This window comes from Phacochoerus africanus, chromosome 15, assembly GCF_016906955.1.
Source record: "Phacochoerus africanus isolate WHEZ1 chromosome 15, ROS_Pafr_v1, whole genome shotgun sequence".
NCBI classification, from domain to species: domain Eukaryota; kingdom Metazoa; phylum Chordata; class Mammalia; order Artiodactyla; family Suidae; genus Phacochoerus; species Phacochoerus africanus.
Genome location: NC_062558.1, coordinates 48,629,534 through 48,651,186, shown reverse-complemented (window position 1 = coordinate 48,651,186; position 21,653 = coordinate 48,629,534). Strand labels below are relative to the sequence as shown.

General features: G+C 51.0%; 1 protein-coding gene across 1 annotated transcript in view; it reads right to left on the bottom strand.

Annotated features, from left to right (window-relative positions):
* Positions 1 to 4,237: 4,237 nt before the first annotated feature.
* The window catches only part of DEPDC5 (DEP domain containing 5, GATOR1 subcomplex subunit), a 104,092-nt gene continuing 86,676 nt past the window's right edge, over positions 4,238 to 21,653 (bottom strand). Inside the window, 10 exon segments of the mRNA XM_047760246.1 lie at positions 4,238 to 4,935; positions 5,045 to 5,127; positions 7,632 to 7,692; positions 10,788 to 10,959; positions 12,243 to 12,412; positions 14,851 to 15,075; positions 16,545 to 16,653; positions 16,948 to 17,080; positions 17,556 to 17,633; positions 20,479 to 20,633. Coding sequence (XP_047616202.1) covers positions 4,643 to 4,935; positions 5,045 to 5,127; positions 7,632 to 7,692; positions 10,788 to 10,959; positions 12,243 to 12,412; positions 14,851 to 15,075; positions 16,545 to 16,653; positions 16,948 to 17,080; positions 17,556 to 17,633; positions 20,479 to 20,633 — 1,479 coding nt within the window. The 3' untranslated portion in view covers positions 4,238 to 4,642.

Sequence of the window (21,653 nt, the reverse complement as noted above, 5' to 3'; positions counted from 1 at the left end):
GCACCGGAGGTCATGGAGGACACTCAAGGAAAGCCCACATGGCTTGGCTCTGCACTGACAGACCCAGTAATCCCAGGCAAGCTGCTCTCCACCTCCAGACCTCGGCTTCCTCCCTGTAAACCAGAAAGGTGGCCCCACCCGTGGCTGAGGTGGCTCCAGTTTATGACAATCCCATGGCCCCTTGCCAGATGCAGAAACCAGAGAGAGTTCAGGTTTGCCTACATTGTTTCCAGACCTCCTACAGTCAGCTCGGACTGGATGAAATACGAAAATATAGCAAAAGATAGCCCAAAGGGCCGCCTCCAAAGGAGAGAGGGCAGGGCAAGGTCACAGTGGCCTGGAGTGGAATCCAGTCAGCTGGGCAACCCCACCCCCAGTTACTCTTCTATAAAAGTGGCTGTGATACACAGGATGAAGGGTCATTGCCAGAACAAAGCCAGTTAGCAAGCAGAGCACCCTGCCTGGCTCCAGGCGTGCATGGTGTCAGGGCCGGCCCCATTCTCCTTGAGGGAGATTCCTTCTGTGAATCAGAAGAGGGATTTCAGAGAGCCTCTGCCCTTGCAGAATAATGCATTCCTGCTGCCGGTCAACCCAGGGGCTGCCGGCTTTGAGTCAGTCTTGCCCTCACCTGTAGGCATGGTGCTGCCATCTTGGGAATCAGGAGTCTGCAAAGACTAGCTAGCCATCTGCCAAGCCTGGGGTGCCCCAGGGGCTGGAGGCAGGGGAGGAGACATCAGCTTCTAGGGCTGGCCATGGCTGTGGACTGGAGCCTCTTCCCAGCTTGGCAATGGGCAGTGATATAACAGCAGGGAAATGCATCAGCAGAAAGCAAATTGGAGCTTAGGCCAATGTGTCTAGCCCCATGACAGCTCCCGTCTCCGTGTCTTCTAGAAGCAGCCTGCCTTGGAAGGGGGTGTGGTGGGGGGAAGGCAGGAACCACAGCAGCAGCCACTGGAAAGAGATCCAGGCTGGAGCCTGCATTCCCTGGATTCCTGGCCTGGCTCGGTCACAATTAGACTAATGGCTTCACTTAAGAGGCACCTGCACCATGCCAGAGCTTTACATAAGGGCTCTTCAACAACTCTGCAAGCAGGCAAGTATGTTCTTACTGAAAAGATGAGGAGGAATTCCCTGGTGGCTCAGTGGGTTAAGGATCTGGCCAAAAAAGAGATGAGGAAACTGAGGAAGAAAAAAGAGAAAGGCTTACCTGAGGTCCACCAGCCTTTGACTCGCCTCTTGAGGATGCATCAAATAGGCAGAACTCTTGAGTAGCCTGCAAGGCCCTACGTGATCCAGTCTTGGCTTCCTTCTGTAGTGGCACTGCCCCCCTCTCTCCTTCTCAGGGTCTTCCAGCCCAGGAGCGCCCTGTCCCCATATCTTCCCTTTACATGCCCTGCCATCCATCAGGTCTCCATGAAAATGCCCTGGAGTCTGAGCCACAGACTTGGCAAGGGACCTGTCAAACCTCCCACAGTAGCCTCTCCGTGGTCTTTGGAGCCCTTTTCAAAATTATTCCTTTTTTTTCTTCTTACAGCCGCACCTGCAGCATATGGAAGCTTCTGAACCAGGGGTTGAATCAGAGCTGCAGCTACAGGTCTACGCCACAGCCATGGCAATGCTGGATCCCAGCTGCATCTCCAACCTGTACCACAGCTTAAGGTAACACCAGATCCTTACCCCACTGACCAAGGCCAGGGATCGAACCCATATACTCACAGGTCCTTAACCTGCTGAGCCACAATGGGAACTCCTTCTATCTCACAACCATAACAATAGTTAATTGTGTGGCTTTCTGTTCATGCCCTTCTCCCTCCTGTATCCACACAATGCCTGGGACATGGATGGTTCTTAACATATTAGTAGATGGGAGAGTGGAGATTGTGTGAACAGTGAATGAACAGACAACCACAAATGACCTTCCCTCGTGCAGACTCTGCCTAAATCACAAATCTCAGTGTCTTCCAATCACAGGAATGTGATGTTTGTGGTGGGGGAGGTGGGCCCCAGCTGTGTGGATCACCAGAGCAGCCCAGCTTCTTTTTGTTATTCCCCCAGTGTCAGCCCCCAGTGGTGGCAGCCAGGCTCCTGGCTCCAGCAAGAGTTGGTGGCAAGCGGGGGGTTGGACTTGCCTCTGGTCTTGCAAGGGGAAGTGTGCCCCATCTCACTTCTGCTTTGAGGCAAAACACATCCTGTGTGTCAGACCACCTCAGGGTGATCCCATCGTCTGAGTGCCAGCCACCAGTGGTGGCCGGTGTGGTAGACACGGCCCTGTCCCTGTGCAGAGTCTAGCCCCAAGCCCTGGTCTCCCTGCTTCCCAGACATGACTGCCCCAACCTGAAAGCTGCTCTTGGTGGGCTGCTTTCTCCCACATCCCATTTCTCTTCCTCCTGTTTTTTTTCTTTTCAGCTGCACCTGTGGTACCCATACCCATAGAAGTTCCCAGGCCAGGGATTGAATTTGACCAGGAGCTACAACCTACATCATAGCTATAGCAACACTGGGGCCTAACCCACTGAGTTGGGCCAGGGATGGCACTGGCATCTTCCACAGAGACAAGCTAAATCATTAACCTACTGTACCACAGCAGGAATTTCCACCCTTCTTTCTCTAAGAGCCATGGGGTGGAGAATCCCTGAGTCCAACACTTCCTCTGCTATTGATGTGCTCAGTAACCCCCAAGGAAGTCCCTCTGCTTCCCTGAGAAGCGGGGAACCACCACCCAGCAGCCTCTCCCGGGGCTGTCCTCCAGCTCCAGAACTAGGACAATGGATACACGCTTGCTTGGGGGTTCAATATTACCTTTCCTCTGCTTGCTTTCCCTCCCTTCCCAAGCTTTGATCAGCTGGTGGTGTACCAGGATCTTGGTGGACCTTCAGGCACATTCAAATCAGAATATTTGGATGGCCTCAACACCACTTTCTCCAGTCTTCCCCAGCAACCTTTGCAAAATTAAGCGCCCTCCTCTATTGCTGTAGTGCTTTACAAGTCTGTTTCCCTCCACAAAGAGAGCAGGGATGCCTCCGTTCAACTTGGCATAAATGTTGGCTGAATGAATGAGTTCAACCCCCATCCTAAGTGAGCACCCGTGTGGGATGGGCCATCAAAGCAGAGGATACACAATGAGCAAGAGGCACTCTCTGTCCTCAAGGAGCTTAGAGACAGGCTGGAGAGGCAAGCCACATGCTCAAAGAAGAGAAACACAAGGGCCACACTGCAGCAACATGGGCACTAGATATGACCAGAATTCTGTTCCTGGGGCTGTCCATAACCTTCCGTGTCTCTCAGGTACCTAGGTCTTGGAGCACAGTGCTGCCATTGAAAAAGGATTCAGAGCCTTCCTTCCTTGAAGGACTATGTGCTGATTCACTGAGAAACAGATGAATCTTGCTACAGCCAGAGAACTAGGTGGAGGTCAAATCTAAAGGCTGGTGGAATTCCCTTCATGGCTTAGCGGTTAATGAACCCAACTAGGATCCATGAGGATGCGGGTTCCATTCCTGGCTTCACTCAGCGGGTTAATGATCCGGCATTGCCAAGAGTTGTGGTGTAGGTCACAGACCCAAGGAACTTCCATACGCCATGGGTGTGGCCCTAAAAAGCAAAAAAAAAAAAAAAAAAGGCTATTAGAACTGAGTTCTCAGTACCTGCTTTGCCCCCAAAGCCCGCACATTCCAGGCCCACTTGGGGCCAGTGTGAAGGCCAGGAGATGCCCTGGAGCACTTGCATGTGGGCTGAAGTCAGGCTCTGCGGAAGGGGAGGAGCCCGGGGGAAAGACCCCGCCCCTTCCCACCCAAGCCTTAGGCCATGCCCACATCTGCACCCTAGGAGGACTGCACCACAGCTGAAAGGGACGTAAGGGCCCCCCAGGACAGAGCAGAGTGCAATGCCTCACTGTCCCCACTCCATCCAGAGGGGAGGGGGGACAGCACAGCACAGGCGGCTGCACTCTGGGGCCCCACAGACCTGATTCCAGCCACTGTCCACTGTGTGGCCTTGGCCTCCACCGCCTAGGGTTCCTACCTTATATCTGGTATCATGGCTGTTGATAAGATTACAAAATGAAAAGGCGTGTAAAGTATGCTACGCTGCCCAGAATACAGGAAAACACCCAAGAAATGGGGCAACCATCATTATTTCACACATCTGAAATGTTCTGGGTAATGGAGGAGGCCTTGTCTTCTATTCAGCCTTCTTTGCCTGCCCAGCAGAGGACAAGACTACCAGCAACCAGGCTGGGGACAGAGAAGCGGCACGTGGCACTTTATTCCTGCTTCTGATCTGTACAGGTATATACAGTCTGTGTGAGCCTATGGTACATTATTTCACAAAATTATCATACATCCTGTGCGTGCTTCTTGTGGGGGAGAAGTGGCAGATTCCACTCTGAAGAGCCCACAGACGGACGAACAGTTGGTGGAGGAAGGGATGCTCCTAGGAGCCACCCCGTCTCGAGGACACTCATGGGGGCTCCCTGCCCCCTTCCCCAGTACCGTCGCCCTCCTGGCGCGCTGGTGGCTCTCTCCAGTCATGGGTGGGCAATGGCAGGGGACGAGCTGCAGCAACGCAGCAAAGGCACCCTCACTGCCCAGAGTTTGCCTGACCCCACTGAGGGGCAGCAGCAAGCCCGTCCCCGACCTCAACGTCATGGAGCACTGGCATGCATCTTCTCCAGGCAGCTTGTCCAGAAGGCCACCAGCCGGTTGTCGCGGTTGATGCAGAAGTCTGTGAAGTCCTTCAGCAGCCGGTCAGCAAACCGGTCATCGCCGGTGGCGCTGGAGCGCCATGTCTTGGTCAGCATAGTGTTGTAGGCCCAGTTGTAGCCCACCCGCTCCTCACAGAACAGGCTCTGGCTAGTGGAGCTGGTGGAGTTGCGGCGCCGCCGTGGCTGCCCCGAGAACTTGCGCTTGGAGTAGGGCAGCTGCAGGAAAACCGTCCCTGCGGGGAGAGGGGGTTTGCAGTGTTCAAGGAGGGAGGGGGAAGGGAAGGCGCCCGCCTGCACACCTCTGGCCCTTGCTCACGCAGAGCACGGAGCAGAGCGCCTTACCTGTAACGTGGATGTACTGAGGTTTGTTCTCAGCAGGGAAGTTAAAAGCAGAGGCAGAATATTTATCTTGGACAAAACCAAACCTAAGGGAAGGACAGGGACACGCTGATTAGAGCCTCAGGGAAATCGTGGCTGTCATGACACTGATGGCAGGGGAGAAGGGGCCAGCCTAGGGTGGTCTCCTTCCCATGGGCCCTTCAGGCTGCTCCTTCACAGCCTCACTGCTTCCCATCTGCCACCCCTCATTGGCTCACTAGCTCCCCTCTGCCTGGCCCCTTTCCCCCCTCACCCTCCCTGATCTCCCTCATCAGGGCTTCATCTCCACCCAACATCCCTTCCCAATGTATCAGCTCCCCTGCACTGTGCCCACCCCTACACCAGAGACTGCCAGCCCCTCCAGGGATCTCGATTCTGCTGAGCCAGCCCTCTCCCCCCAGCCCCTCTGTTCTCCCACACTAGCTGCCCAGTAGGTTCTCAGGAAAGGCACTGTTATGAAGTATCTTCACTGAAACCCTTTCTTTAAGGTGAGGAACACTATCTGGGACTCTGCTTGGCTGTGTCCTAGAAATAGGCAGGAAGGGCCACTCTTCATCCACAGTGTGTCCTGTTTCTGGCTCTTCTATTTCTGCAATGTGTGTTCCCTTCAGTGCTACCTGCTAAGGGCTGTAAAAGACATGCTGACAGATGGGGCTCCTGCACTGAGTCTGAGGGGTTGATGTGATGAGGCAGGACTACAGCAGGTCAAATCCTGTCTCCTGCCCTGCACTGAGCTCTGGGCAGGCACTGTTCTGCATCCTCTGTGGAAGCTGCTGCCTTTCCACTAGCACTTGATAATTATTTACTGAAGAACACACAAAGTAACACACAGAAAATTAAAGGGATCTGCTGATGTATACTGAAGCTTGTCACTGATGGCTGGTACTCTGACAGCAGGAGTGGCTCAAGAGTTTGCCTTTCTTCCTCTCTACTCTCCAATCAAGGCTATTTATTTGTTTGGCATGGCTGGGTCTGACCCCTAATAGGCTCATGAGCTGGCTGGGGTTTTCCTAGTGATAACTGTGGTCTCCTGAGGGCTTATTAAGGCCAGGACATCAGGGGACCCTCTCAAGAGCCCTGTGAGGGGTGAGAACTCACAGGAAAAGCAGTGCCAGGACTTGCCCATGGTGCCTCAACCAGATGCCAGTGGAGGAGGCAGAGGTGAACCAGGCCTGTCTGCTCCCCACATCAAAGCCCTCAGCCACCAACGTCTGCATGCTACTGTCCCAAATCGTACCCCCTCCTCCTGAAAGGAGAAAGTCAGATGCCCTGGCATTCATTTCACAGCCTTTACTAAGTATCGAAGAAGGGAACAGAGAAGAAAAGGGCAGAGTAATGTCTAAAGTGAGCCTGGGCCCACTTGGGTTGGGGAGGCTGAAGAGCCTGGACTTCTTACTGTGGTTGTGGTAGTGTGTGTACAGCGAAGCCTGGAGAGGGGGTGGAACGTCTGAAGGCACCTGAACAATATGATAAGATACTGAACCTGGGAGTTCCCGTCATGGCGCAGTGGTTAACGAATCCAACTAGGAACCATGAGGTTGCGGGTTCGGTCCCTGCCCTTGCTCAGTGGGTTAACGATCCGGCGTTGCCGTGAGCTGTGGTGTAGGTTGCAGACGCGGCTTGGATCTGGTGTTGGTGTGGCTCTGGCATAGGCCGGTGGCTACAGCTCCGATTCAACCCCTAGCCTGGGAACCTCCATATGCCGCGGGAGCGGCCCAAGAAATAGCAACAACAACAACAACAAAAGACAAAAATATATATATATATACTGAACCTGGAACAGAGGCTTTGTTTTTGCCATAATTAACATGAAGCAGCAACTGGACACTGAGTTAGCAATGTTCTAACTCGATGCTCTGGAGGATAGACAGCTAAGCCTAGGAAAGTCTTTCCTTGCTACACATATTAGACATCAATAAATATCTACCAAACTTGGAGTTCCCGGCATGGTGCAGCGGAAACGAATCCAACTAGGAACCATGAGGTTTCGGGTTTGATCCCTGGCTTCGCTCAGTGGGTTAAGGATCCGGCATTGCCTTGAGCTGTGGTAGAGGTCGCAGACGCGGCTCGGATCCCGAGTTGCTGTGGCTGTGGTGTAGGCTGGCAGCAGTAGCTCCAATTCGACCCCTAGCCTGGGAACCTCCATATGCCATGGGTTCGGCCCTAAAAGCATATATATATATATACCAAACTTATCTACTGCTTTTTAACCATTATTTCTTTGACATTTGTCAAGGGGCTCTTAACAAATTTTACAGTTTTTCATCTCATGGCAGTCTTGGCTCAGGGTCTTGTTGGAGACTAAGGAGAGAGATCTCTGCATCCAACTAGAAGAATAGGGGCTGAAAATTTTCAGCTACAGGAACTGAAGAGGCAGTGCTCATCTTTGAAACCAAGGCAGAGGGGTCTGTCGGAGATAAGCAGCAAATCTCTTGGTGGTGGACTGGGTCCATCTCTCCAGAAAGCACATGGACTGGGTTTCGCTATGGTAACTACCACTTAAAACAAACACGGATGCCTCTCCATGCTTCCCTCTTGCTATGGGACAAACCTGTGTGCAATGGCTTCCTGGAAAAGGTGCATTCGATCCCAGTATGTTTCTGGTTCAAAGTCTAAAAAGAAAAAAAGGAATAAATGCCGAGTTGTGATTCCAAGGTTAGTTCTCCCTGGGTCTGGCCTTCAGTATCTTTCACTACAATTCTCTCCCCCTGAGCCTGAGCTTGGCTTTTCCATACCACCTGCTTTCAGAAGCACCAGCCTCTACTCCAAGGAGGGACATCCTAGAGAGAGTGACAGTCCCCAAGCTCCAGCAGGGTCTAGAAAAGGGAATATTATGGGCCCTCAGCCACCAGTATGAGCTACCAGAACATGAGACTCGTTCTAATAACCACCTATGTGAAAAGCGGAAAGGAGCAGGATGTTAACACGCAACCAAAGGATAAGCTGTAAATGTACACCATTCACTTCTAAGGGGAAAAAAATTAACAGTCTTTCATTTTAGAGGTTGGGGAAATGAAGAAAATAAACATAAAGATGAATTTTTGGATAAGTGATCAGCTGGGGAAGGGTGGGGAGCAGGGCAGACAAGTGCCCGCCTCCACCACCAGCTTACTGCTCCAGCCTGGCTCCTGCAGGCTGGTGTGAAGACAGGAGCAGAGCAAGGAGGTGGTGGTATGAGGCAGTTGTCACACAGCAGAGACAATGGGCAAGGGCTGCTCTGGGGATCAAGGTGCTGAGGGTTGGAGCAGCAACCGCACAAGACCTTGTCCCAGGGACCAGGGGTGCCTGCAGGGGCTTTACTGCTCTTTCTGTATTTGGAATTTTATATATAGGATTGATTTGAAGGCTCTGGGTAACCAAACAGCACAAAAAGCAAAAAAAAAAAAGACTTTGGCTTTAATAAGAAAAAACAGACACAGCAAACTCTTGTCAGGTTTTTTTGTTTGTTTGTTTGTTTGTTTGTTTTTGTCTTTCTGCCATTTCTTGGGCTGCTCCTGTGGCATATGGAGGTTCCCAGGCTAGGGGTCGAATCGGAGCTATAGCCACAGGCCTACACCACAGCCACAGCAATGAGGAATCTAAGCTGCCTCTGCAAACTACACCACAGCTCATAGCAATGCCGGATCCTTAACCCACTAAGCAAGGCCAGGGATCAAACCCTCAACCTCATGGTTCCTAGTCAGATTCATTAACCACTGAGCCACAACAGGAACTCCCTCTTGTCAGATCTTTAAGATTTTGTATTCCCTATTATCAGAAAGGGAGATAACAAGAAGAGAAGTGGCACAAAAGTAAGAAAATCGATTTTTAGATTCAGGTCCTTATTCCTTTAAATCAGGACTCCTTTCTCTCAGCTGTAACCATGGCAACCAACAGAGGATGCTGGTCTTGAAGAGTGGGTTATAACTGGCAGGGAAAACCATCAGCTCACATGAAAATGTCCTCTAGTGTCAGCCCTGCAAGCACCCTGTGCAAAGGTGGAAAACCCCAGAAAAGGGTCTTTCTTTGGATGGTATCGGTTGTGGGGGGGAGACCTCTCCATCCCCTCAACATATTAGAAACAGCAATAAGAGGTAGTGCCTGTGAAGTTCCCAGTGTGGCTCAATGGTAACAAACCTGACTAGTACCATGAGGGTATGGCTTAAATCCCTGGCCTCTCTCAGTGGGCTAAGGATCCAGTGTTGCAGTGAGCTGCAGTGTAGGTCGCAGACATGGCTTGGATCTGGCATTGCTGTGGCTGTGGTGTAAGCTGGCAGGTGCAGTTCCAATGTGACCCCTAGCCTGGGAACCGCCATATGCTGCAGGTGCGGCCCTAAAAAGACACACACAAACACACACAAAGAGAGGCAGTGCCTGGCTTAAAGATGTGAGGTATGAACAAACGAAATCATCTGGCATTGCAGGACTGCAAAAAACGGTCCCCTCTTGGACACACCTCAAGGGGAAAGGAAAATATGTGTGAGTGTGGGGAGTGCTTTGTAAACCCTAAGGATCAGGGGATCTACAGCCTCCAGGGCTGTGAAGCTTACCTGGAACTCCCCCAACTATAACTTAAAGCCTTGTGTCTATACAAAGATGTTTTCCAAGATGTAAAGAACATACACTTGGGCCATTAAAACAAAAGCTGTTTGCACCTAGGGGGCCAGTTCTCTGTCACCAAGCACAGCAGACTCACAAGAACCTGGGAAGAGGGCCTCTCCTTTGCCTCAGTTTTTTCTTCCACATTGATCATTTCCATACCTGAAAGGCCAGAGTGCTCTGACACACCAGCAGCAACTCTAGGTTTTCGTTATAAAAGGATCATCTGTGAGTTCATGGGAAGCTTTGTAGGAACTAATTACATGCTCATTGCAATGAGCACTTGGAATGAGCTTGTGCTGTGTGATGGTGGCTTGTCCCCAGACCTGTCCCTCCACCTGCTCTTGGAGTCTAGTGGAAGATGGTTGGGGCAGGGGTGGTAGTGGGTGTCTGTGGGCTCCGTTCAAGGGTAGGGCTCTGAATGAGTCCTCCTGCTCTGCCATCTTTGAGAGATGGGCCTCCTAGTGCTGACATCTGCACCCTGTCTCCTGTTTTGCTTTCAATGTCCCCATTTCAGCCTTTTTTCATGGAACAGCAGATCCAAGCCTCCTGTGAGGTTCAGATTCCCGCAGCCCCAACCAGTCAAGATGGAGCAGAGAGAATTTTGGAAAAGTGATCAGCTTGGGAGGGGTGGGGAGCAGGGCAGACGAGTGCCCGCCTCCACCACCAGCTTACTGCTCCAGCCTGGCTCCTGCAGGCTGGTGTGAAGACAGGAGCAGAGCAAGGAGGTGGTGGTATGAGGCAGTTGTCACACAGCAGAGGCAATGGGCAAGGGCTGCTCTGGGATAGAGGTGCTAAGGTCTGGAGAATCCCAGTCAGTTCGCCATTTACAGCACAGCGCCCCCTCCCGCCCACCATCCCTTCCAGGTCTCAGGAGGGTCTTCCTGAGCAGGAACGGCAGCTTTGGCTGCCCTCGTTTTAGGAATAAGGCATCTGAGGTTCAGAGACACCGAATGACTTGATGAGGGTTGCCCAGCCACTAAGGGAAGAACCAGGATTAAAACTCCAGCCCCTTGTCCAAAGGTTCCACCTTTTCCTTAGCCTCCAGGCACTTAGAGGAGGCAACCTCGGGGGAGGGGTCTGCTTGCAGAGACAGGCCCTCTGTGGGGGGAGTGGGGGGGTGTCTTACTGTCAAACAGGTGCTCACTGCCCTCCTTGAGCAGACAGCTGATGTTGAGCGGGATGAAGAGCTGGGCCCGGAGTGGGTCGCCATACAGATAACTGGGCAGTGCAAAGGGACCCTCCAGCACCGGCACCAACAGAAAGCCACAGGAGGTGGCCTTGCGGTGCCAACCTTGGACCTGGCGGAAAACACAGAGACACATAGTGTCACCTCCAAATTCCCTCTGACAAGAGAAAGTACTTTCAAGGAGGGTGCTGCCTGGGGGCAGCCTGCACATTGACTAACATGTTCACTTATCAATGTCCACTGGTTGCAGACCCGTCCCAGGAGGAAGAAGCACAGTATAACCTCCTGACAAATACCTGAAGGACCATGAGGTGAGCACACAGCTCCTCTTCAGGCCCAAGCTTCTGCAACCTTGGGGGTTCTTTTGGAGGAAAGACTAGGGAGAACTATTTCTGCCTCTTCTTGGTCAATGGATGTTGGGGGAAGGTCCTGAGATATTGGTTAAGTCCTTCTAATTTTGTCCTTTATCAAAAACTTACTAAGTCCAAAATATCAAATAGGAAAACTGTTCACTCAGGCTGGCCGAGAGGGACATGACACAGGCAGCAAGACAACCATGGTAGCCTCTGGCCAAAAGTGACAAGCGCTGACCTGGCAGAAGGAGAGCTGTTCTCTGCAAACTCCTAAATGCTGTCTGTCCAATGAACGACCAGGAACAAAAGTTACTGGGGCATCAAGACCAACCTCCCCAGCAGGCACTTTCTTGGGGAACAGTGGCAATTTTCTAAGTCTTAAGATACTTTTTTTTTTTTGGCTTTGCCCACAGCATGTGGAAGTTCCTGAGCCAGGGATCGAACCTATGCCACAGCAGCGACCCAAGCCACTGGAGTGACAATGCTGGATCCTTAACCCTCTGCTTCACAAGGGAACTCTGCTAACTGTAGGATCTTAATTACATAAAAATGGATCTTAGTTGTGCAGATAGACAAAAGGGAGCTGGAAGGACACGTCAAACTGTAAAATGCTTGTGATTATGGATGACTTCGATTTTTGCTTCTTGTGGTTTTCATTTTCCTATGACTTATTTCCTATTAACTACATGTTAACTTTTAAGAAACAAATGTTATTTTAATAACCTGAAAAGATGAGGCAAAACAAAAACAACAAGGCTTACTTATTTATACTGATACAGAAGATATGTAGGTAATACTAATACAACAAGAATAAATAGTATGTATTCTGAGCTACTATGTCTGTTTAAAAAAAAAAAAAAATAGGACCTCTATACACCCAGACTCTCTCTGCAAGGACCAGCAAAGTGTCAGGGCAGCTGGAAGGTAAGAGGAGTCTGAATTAAAACAACTTTTAAAGTGACATAATTATGATTCTCTACCGAGCACCTGCTCGTCTGCCTTTCGGGTGAGCCAAGGCCCACCACATGCAAGGGGGTCTTACCATCTCAAAGAGCACTGCGGCAGTCACTGCCATCCAGTGTAGCTTGATCTCGAAGGCCGCATTCAGCGAGAAGTTACCGTGGTAATAACAGCTGCACCACTCCAGTCGGTCCGTGCGGTTGTTCACATCCACATCTAGGGTCACGGTCCTCTGCTCCGGGACAGTGGCAGCTATGTCAGCATGTGGGAGGGCCCCAAGAGATGGAAGGGAAGGAGCAGGATAAGGGGGAAAAGTAAACAATTGAGCATCTAGACATGAAACTGCCGGACCACCTAACAGAACATCAGACTTGAGAGGCTCCTTGAGGAACATAGACATTTCTGGGCCAGGGATTGAACCTGAGCCACAGCAGTGATGATGCCTCCTCCTTAACCCAGTGAGCCATCAGGGAACTCCAAGTATCAGGGTTTGGACCGAGTGCCCTACAGTCCCCAGAGCCTGAGGTCTGGCGGGCTGTCAAGAGAAGGCTAAGAAGCACAAGGCACGTGAGCTGCCCAAGGGACTCAGGGCTGCTTTTTCCAGGATCTCGGATGCCCCTGAGCGCCAAGCTCAGTGACACCAGATGACAGGGGAGGGGAAGTGGGAGCTAGTAAGGGCCAAGCCAGACAGGACCAGGTATTTCAAAACACCTTTCTGCAGCTAACTTCCAACTGAGAACTAGAAATGTCTAAAAAGGAACACGACAAAATGAATGAACAAAAAAAAGGAGCAGGTCATAAAGGATACAAATCCCTTCTTCCCTCTATAAATCATATTCATTTTTTTCTGAGAAAAAGACTCAACACAACTGATCTTCCTCACATAAAAAAATGACACTGTTAAAAGTCTATATTCTAACCCCCCCCCAAAAAAAGTGCTGCAAAGAAGGATCACGGATCCTAACACAAAGGTGAGGAGATGTTACTGGAGAGAAGCAGCTGTGATCATGCCGTGTCGGGTATAAAAGGAACAAGAAACCCACTTCCCGTGGGAGGGCTGGTGAGAAAGGAAGCTGATGGAGTAAAACTCCACTATGACCATCATGGGAGCCTATGAAAAGTTAATATGAGGATGTTTTTCCAGCAAATACTCGCATATGAAAGATGCTGCCCAGCTACAGGATTACTGCCCCCCTGGTGCCCGCAGCCCCAGGTTATAAACTCCCTGCTGCAGACATCCATCTTCTCTTCATCCCACCCTTCTGATTTTTTTTTTTTTTTTTGCCATTTCTTGGGTTGCTCCCTCAGCATATGGAGGTTCCCAGGCTAGGGGTCTAAGAGCTGTAGCCACCAGCCTACGCCAGAGCTACAGCAACGCAGGATCCAAGCCGCATCTGCAACCTACACCACAGCTCACAGCAACGCCAGATCATTAACCCACTGAGCAAGGGCAGGGATTGAACCCACAACCTCATGGTTCCTAGTCGGATTCATCAACCACTGCGCCACGATGGGAACTCCCCCTTCTGATTTTTTGGACATGTTTTTCCATAGAGTGCTCCTTTTTAACCACAATTTTTTTTTTTTTTTTAAGGCCACACACAGCATATGGAAGTTCCCAGGGTAGGGGTCAAGTTGGAGCTATAGCTGCTGGCCTACACCACAGCCACAGCAATTCGGGATCCGAGCCACATCTGTGACCTACACTACAGCTCAGACCAATGCCGGATCTTTAACCCACTGAGTGAGGCCAAGGATTGAACTTGCATCCTCATGGATACTAGTCAGATTCATTTCCACTGGGCCACAACAGGAACTCCTAACCACAATTTTTTGAAGAAACTAAGAACCAAAGCTAAACTGAATGACTGGAATCTCATCCTGAGCTTCAGACCATGTTTTAGAAAACTGTTTTGCCAAACAGATCTGTTAGATTTTGGCTTTTTTTTTTTTTTTAAGGTAGGGAGGGTAATTATTAAGTTATTTAGAAAACTTCCTTTTCTTTGCTTTCTTTTTAGGGCTACACCTGGGGCATATGGAAGTTCCCAGGCTAGGGACAGAATCAGAGCTGTAGCCACCAGCCTACGCCATAGCCACAGCAACTCGGAATCTGAACCATATCTGTGACCCACATCCAGCTCATGGCAATGCCGGATCCTTAACTCACTGAGTGAAGTCAGGGATCAAATCTGCATCTCAGGGATACTAGTCAGGTTCTTAACCTGCTGAGCCACAATCGCAACTCCTGAAAAAACTTCCTTTTCTTGAAAGTGAAAGGGCTTATTCTGATGAAAGGGCTTATTCTGATATGGATCTTGCAGGGCCTGCAAAACCTCACAGCAGGGTTTCTTTGCCATGGTGCTATAAGTATTTTGGACCAGAACTTCTTTGTTGTGGGGGACTGACTGTCTTGTGTGCTGCAGCAAGCTCAGCACCAGCCCACACAGCCTCTCCCATCCACAGGTTTATTGTCCTGCCCTGATTCAAGAGAACCGTTGAGCCCTGTTGGTTGGTTGGGACAATACTGAGCCAGGCCCACTGGGCCAATAGAAGCCAGCACAGGAGCCCACAGTACTGATAGCTGTGGTGGCTGTAACCCTGGCCCCTGAGGCATTGCTCCCCTGTCTGGCAGCCACTCAGCTTCAGCCACCTGCTAGCGCATCCCAGGCCCCATCTGCTCGGGCACCTACCTAAAAGTGCAGCTGCCTGGCTGCGCCCCCCGAAGCTGCGGCTGAAGGAGCTGTGTCTGCTAGCGTAGGAGGCCGGCCGGCTGGGCAGCCAGGGCAGCAGGAAGGCAGGGATCTCAGAGTGCAAGAGCTCCTCGGCCACAAAGGCCACCTCGAACCACTTGCGCTGGAAGCTGGCGAAGTCATCCATGGCTGTCGTGTGCCAGGTGGTAGGCTGCTGCATGGCCACTGGAAGGGCAGGGGGGGAAGGAGGAGCCCTCAGCATAAGCGCTCATGTTCTCCCCAATTTGTGCACAACAGTGATGACTCTGAAAACATGGTGCTGAGAAGCTCGTCATGAAAGGCTGTGGGGTGCATGAGGTCACTGGGTGAAATGTCCAGAACAAGCCAATCTTTTTTTTCCCGCTTTTATAGGGCTACACGTTGGCATATGGAAGGTCCCAGGCTAGGGGTTGAATTGGAGCTACAGAGTTGGTGACCTTACACCACAGCTCTTGGCAACACTGGATCCCTAACACACTGAGGGACGCCTGGGATCAAACCCATGTCCTTGTGGATACTAGTCAGGTTCATAACTGCTGAGCCACAACGGGAGCTCTCCAATCTTTTTTTTTTGGTTGCACCTGTGGTATGTGGAAGTTCCTGGGGACTGAACCCTTGCCACAGCAGTGACTATTCCAGGTCCTTAAACGCTAAACCACCAGGGAACTCCAGACCAGGCCAATCTTTGGAGACAGAAAGCAGACTGGTGGTGGTCAGGGGCTGGGTGAGGAGACGTTTAGGAGGGACTGCTAATGAGTAGGGGGCTTCCTTTCAGGGCAATGGAAATGGCCTGGAACTGAATAGACGTGGTGGCTGTACAACACTGTCAATATTAAATGCCACTGAATTATTCCCTTTAAAATGGTTAGTTTTATGTTATGTGAACTTTATTTTATTTTATTTTTTGGCCTTTTTGCCTTTTCTAGGGCCGCTTCCCACGGCACATGGAGGTTCCTAGGCCAGGGGTCCAATTGGAGCTATAGCTACCAGCCTATGCCAGAGCCACAGCAACTCAGGATCTGAGCTACGTCTGCGACCTACACCACAGCTCATGGAAACGCCAGATCCCCAACCCACTCAGCAAGGCCAGAGATCGAACCCGCATGGTTCCTAGTCAGATTCGTCAACCACTGTGCCACGGCGGGAACTCCTTTTTTTTTTTTTTTTTGGCTTTTCAGGGCTAAACTTGCGGCACATGGAGGTTCCCAGGCTAGGGGTAGAATCAGAGCTGCAGCTGCCATTCTACACCACAACCACAGCAACACCATATCCAAGCCATGTCTATGACCTACTCTGCAGCTCACGACAACTACAGATCCTTAACCCACTGAGCAAGATCAGGGATTGAACCCGCATCCTCATAGACACTATGTTGTATTTTTAACCCGCCAGGCCACAACGGGAACTCCCTCGCCATTTCCCTTGGCCTCTTTTAGGTTTATCTTCCATCCACGCTGTGCTCACTGAGAATGTACTGTGGCTTTAGGAAACCCTTGTCACTCTGGTGATGCCCCAAACAAGGACAAACGCTAAAGAAGGAGGACAGATCGTCAACTTAGGGGACAGAGTCACACAAGGAGCCCAAGAAGCACCATCATCTGAAAGGGCATGTCGCCAGGAAACACCTGCCCCCATGGGCAACAGCGTTCACTCACCTCGCTCAGGCTCTCTGTCCATCACTATCTTGTAGAAATAGAAGCCATAGATGAAGGTCCTCCAGACTTCGCCAGAGGCATGTGTGATGAGCTGCTCTTCCAGCATTTTCTGGAAGGAGAGACAATGAAACTGAAATTCCTGCAGAGTGACACCTTAGGGGTACAAACCTCAGACCCCACTTTCTAGCCCCCTTAGCCATGACAACTGCAAGATGTTAACTGCTGTGCCTGGTGTAAATTATATTATAAAATGCAAACACCTGATATAGATTCTGCCCAACGTTGAAGTCAAGGTAGAGTTGTGTCTTTCAAACCAAGACCTGCTCTATGATTGGTCAGTTCCAGACAAGCTTTACACTCACTGAAAACAGATCCTCACCCTGAGCTGCCAATCCTGTCTCACCTGCATGATGTCGACGGCCATGGCCTGTGTCTGCACCCCCTCCACGTTGTTCACCAGCCAGTGCACCACCTCTGCACTGATGAAGCAGCACGGTGACAGGCCCTTCTGCTCAGGCAGCAGCTGAACTCCTGTCCTGAGTTCCAAGTTCAAGCAGAAGATGAAAAAGAAGGGACCCCCCCACTAAGGCAATTAATATTTGAAGTGAGGATCCCCACAGCACAATTTTCCCACAATACTCCTAGACACAGAGCAACTTCTGATAGGACTAAAGAAGGTGTTACAGGGGAAAGGGGAAAAGGGGGAGGAAAAAGGACCTGAACTTCAGAGAATCCCTATGCTTGCCAGGTATTCTCTGAGTTCCACTGGGTGATTGATGTAATTATTTCACTCAGTCCTCACACCGATCCCATGACCTGGCCACTATAATCCCATTTGACAAACAAGGTAATGGAGGCTCAGAGAAGCCAAGTAACTCGCCCAAGGTCTCACAGCTGCTGGGCAAAGGTCAGGTGTAAATCCACCAAACCAGGCTGCCTGAGCACCACCCTGGCTCAGGCCACAGACTTCTCTGCCCCACAGTGAACTCACTTGTGTGGCAAGCCACTTACGTGGGGTGCTTCATGGCCTCTAGGATCTCCACCAGGGTGGAGGATGATGTCAAGGAGCTCACCACCAGCTGCTGAGAGCTGTAACACAGCAAAGAAAGAGGGTCAGTGAAGCTCTTGGGAGCTTCATTTGACTTGTCACTGAGCTGAAAACCAGGACCATACAGACATGGAAGGTGTTTAAGCAAATTCTGGACAGCTACATCCTGGGACCTCTCATGAGGGTTTCCTGCTTCCAAAGTGTGTATGTTTAAAAAAAAAAGAAGGGAATTCCCGTTATGGCTCAGCAGATTATGAACTCAACTAGTATCCATGAGGATGCAGGTTCGATCCCTGGCCTCGATCAGTGGGTTAAAGATCCGGCGCTGCTGTAAGCTGTAATATAGGTCACAGACATGGCTTGTATTCTGTGTTGCTAAGGCTGTGGTGTAGGCTGGCAGCTGCAGCTCTGATTGGACCCCAGCCTGGGAACCTCCATATGCTGCAGATGTGGCTCTAAAAAGCAATAAATAAATAAATAGGATTCAAAGTGGTTCTGTGCCCAAACTTGCTGCCTTTAATGAGCATCTCTCCTTTCAGCAATCTGTGTCAGGCCCAACCACATCTAAGAAATCTCCCCGGAAGAATGCTCTGGGCTGTTTACATGTTACATCATTTAATCTCACCAGAGAGTAGCAAGTTGCATGGTCAGAACCCTGGTATCAGCACCACCAGCATCAGGTTTTTCTTGACTTCAGCTTCCCTGTCTAAAAACCCAGGATGCTACCAGTCCCACCTTCCAGGGCTGCTATGAGGTCAGCGTGAAAATACTGAGCAGGGAAGTAACACCCACAAAGTCTGAAACAGTAAACGATGCTACACATAGTAACAGAAACATGGAACAGGCAGATGTTGAAGCACCAACAGGAGCTGGTGAAGGTCAAAAGCTGGGAAGTGTCAGCATCAGGGTCCACGTCTGAATCCTGGGCTGCCTGCTCCAGAGCCCAGATTTTTCTGTCACCTGCTGTCCGAGTTCTTCCTCAATGGTGCGTCAGTCCCTTAAACATGCTTAATACTCAGCAACTAAGCCCAGACCACTGGGCATGGGACACACGGACACCTGTTACGCCAAATTTGTGGCTTCTCAGGAACCTCCTTAAAACTCTCCATCCTTCAGTCCCAGCCTCTTCTTCCTACTTGGAAGGTCCAGGACCCACTGGAGCATTTAAAGATCTCAGTGTTAAAAAAGGCTTTAGGAGTTCCCGTCGTGGCTCAGTGGTTAATGAATCCAACTAGGAACCATGAGGTTGAGGGTTCGCTCCCTGGCCTTGCTCAGTGGGTTAAGAAGCCAGCGTTGCCGTGAGCTGTGGTGTAGGTTGCAGACGCGGCTCAGATCCCGCATTGCTGTGGCTCTGGTGTAGGCGGGCGGCTATAGCTCCGATTCGACCCCTAGACTGGGAACCTCCATATGCCAAGGGAGCGGCCCAAGAAATGGCAAAAAGACAAAAAAACAAAAAACAAAAAACCTTTAAAGACCCTGGAAATGAACTTCCTTCTAATGTCTGGATCCCTCAACAAGGCCACTTCATTGTGTGACCATCTGCAATGGCAGGGAGCTGGGTGCCCTGTGGCAGGACCATCTGCTGGTGAGCTCTTTATGAGATAAGGTGTATTCTCTGTAATCAAGTCACTGGTCCTGATTCATGTCATTTTTGGCCTTCTCATCTCCAGCCTAAACATTCCTAGTTCCTCTTTTCTTCCAAAAGCAGAAGAGAACCTGACACTCTACCCGTGTAAGCAATGAGGAAGCAGAGAAGCACCCTGGGCAGCCCCTGCAATCTCCTCCATGTCCAGAGCCTGAGTCCACCAGGCTTGGCAGGGAGGTGGGCCTGGAGAGACAGCAGAGGCCAGACAAGCCCAGGCCTGCTGCCACCTCTGAATGGACCACTTCTACCAGCCAGAGTGGAAGAGATGCAAGTAAAACCAGCACAGGGTGTGTGACATGCAAAGGAAACTGAGTGGCTGCCGACAGGGCTGACCAGGTAAGCCACCGCAGACAACCTTCTGCGCTCAGGTGAAGGATCCAAAGTCATGTTTTTGTTTTTGGTGTCTTCTTATTTGTTTGTTTGTCTTTTTTCCTTTTCTAGGGCCGTTTCCCGCGGCATATGGAGGTTCCTAGGTCAGGGTCGAATGGGAGCTGTTGCTGCTGTGCTCCGCCACAGCCACAGACACAGCAGATCAGAGCCGCGTCTGCAACCTACACCACAGCTCACGGCAACGCCAGATCCTTAACCCACTGAGCAAGGCCAAGGATTGAACCCACAACCTCATGGTTCCTAGTCGGATTCGTTAACCACTGTGCCAAAACAGGAACTCCCAAAGTCACATTGCTTAGACCAATGGACCAAGGGCTGCTCGGTCAGTGCAGCGAGGGACGAGAATAGACTGGGCAGAATTGTGATAAAGCGAATGCAGCTGGGAAGGAAATAAGAGGGAGGTTTCTCAGATGTGACAATGGCATTAAAAGCTTTCCTCTAGCAAATAAGGTCCAAGCAGCTTCTTTTTCCCCTAGATACTCAGGAATAAGAAAAGAGCCACTTTTGAGCACAAGTATCAACCCATTCACTATTTGTTCATTTCCTCTGATGTTTATGTTGACACAAGCAAAACGACCACGTGGGGCAGGAGGGGTTTGGTCTGGGCCCCCTTCCCGAAGCCTCCTGCCTACTCCTGACACTCTTCTGTGTCTGCGAGAACTCTTAGCTCTCCTGTAAAAGGAGGCAGGGCACTGATCATTAGCTCTGTCCAGAGGTGCTGGTAAGGACTGCCTGCTCTTGGGTCCCCGGTATAACTCACCACTGAGTCAGAACTAGACCCAGCCTCTGCAGCCTTTGAGGTCAGACCATCCACCGCCCCAGAGTGCAAGCTCTGGCCTTCTGCATCTCACCTGCTGTCACTGGAGTTTGCAGAGGGGAAGCCCTGTTCCCCTGAGCTCTGGGAGTTCCCAAAGGTCTGGCTGCTGCCTCTGTCAATGGACTGGCCTGCGCTCACCCCCAGGCTGGTGCCATCCAACACTGGGGCGGCTGTCTGGTCCAGAGACACCTGGAGGAGATTTAAAAAAAATCCATAAGGCTAGTCGCACGCACGGTCCTTCCTATTCCTCTCATTCCCAGTCCCCAGTGATCCCTGGTGGATGAGCTAAAGGAGTCCAGGGCCCCGCTCTGCCCCCATCTGGCATGCACCCCCTTCCATTAGAGCAGGAGGAATATTCCATGGCCCAAATCAAGGCTGGCAGAAGGCCATCATGCACAGTGAACCCCCCAGGATCAGTATATGACTCAAACCACAGGATTTACACTTGAGAAAACCCCCAATAGAAGTGGTGAGCTCAGTGTCATTCCTCGTGGCTAGAGGAGGGAGAGAGAGACAAGAGGCTCCCCCCGCCCCCCGGTCCTCCTCGCCCATGTCTGTCATGGCTTCAGTCTTTCAATTTGCCCAGGTTTACATCTCAGGTGCTTCTGAAGCTCCCTTCCCCAGCTTCACCCCTGAAGAAAGGCCTTATCCTGTGCATCTCCTCCACTGACTCCCATGACCTCCCACCTGCTCCACCACCTGGCTCCAGCCCCTCTCCCGACACCCCACCTGTGAGCATCTTCACCTTCCCAAAGGACAGTTCCAATTCCATCACTCCCTTACTCTGAAATCTTTCAGTCTCCTCACAGGCTATGGAACTGCCCCACGAGTTTAAACCTGTCTGTGCCTGCCATCCTAGGAAGCCCTCCCCCACCAGCATAGGCTGCAAACCTTGCATTTCAAATGCTGCTCCCTTCATGAACCATCCCCTGACTCACTCCCCCCCATTCCCCACCCCCAGTCCTTAAACGGAAACTAGCTCTCTCTACTTTGCTTCTCTGAGCCTCACCTGGTAGCTGCCAGGTTTTGCTTCATGTAATGGTTTTCTACCTGTCTCATGCTCGTTAAATAGCCTAGAGGCCAGGACTACGATCTGCCCAGCTGGAGTAGCTGCACCCCACAGGGAACTCTGGAGAGGACAGCAAGCTTTCCAGAGCACTTCTGGAAAAATATGACTCCTGGTCCAGCTTACACGGGTTCTCAAATACT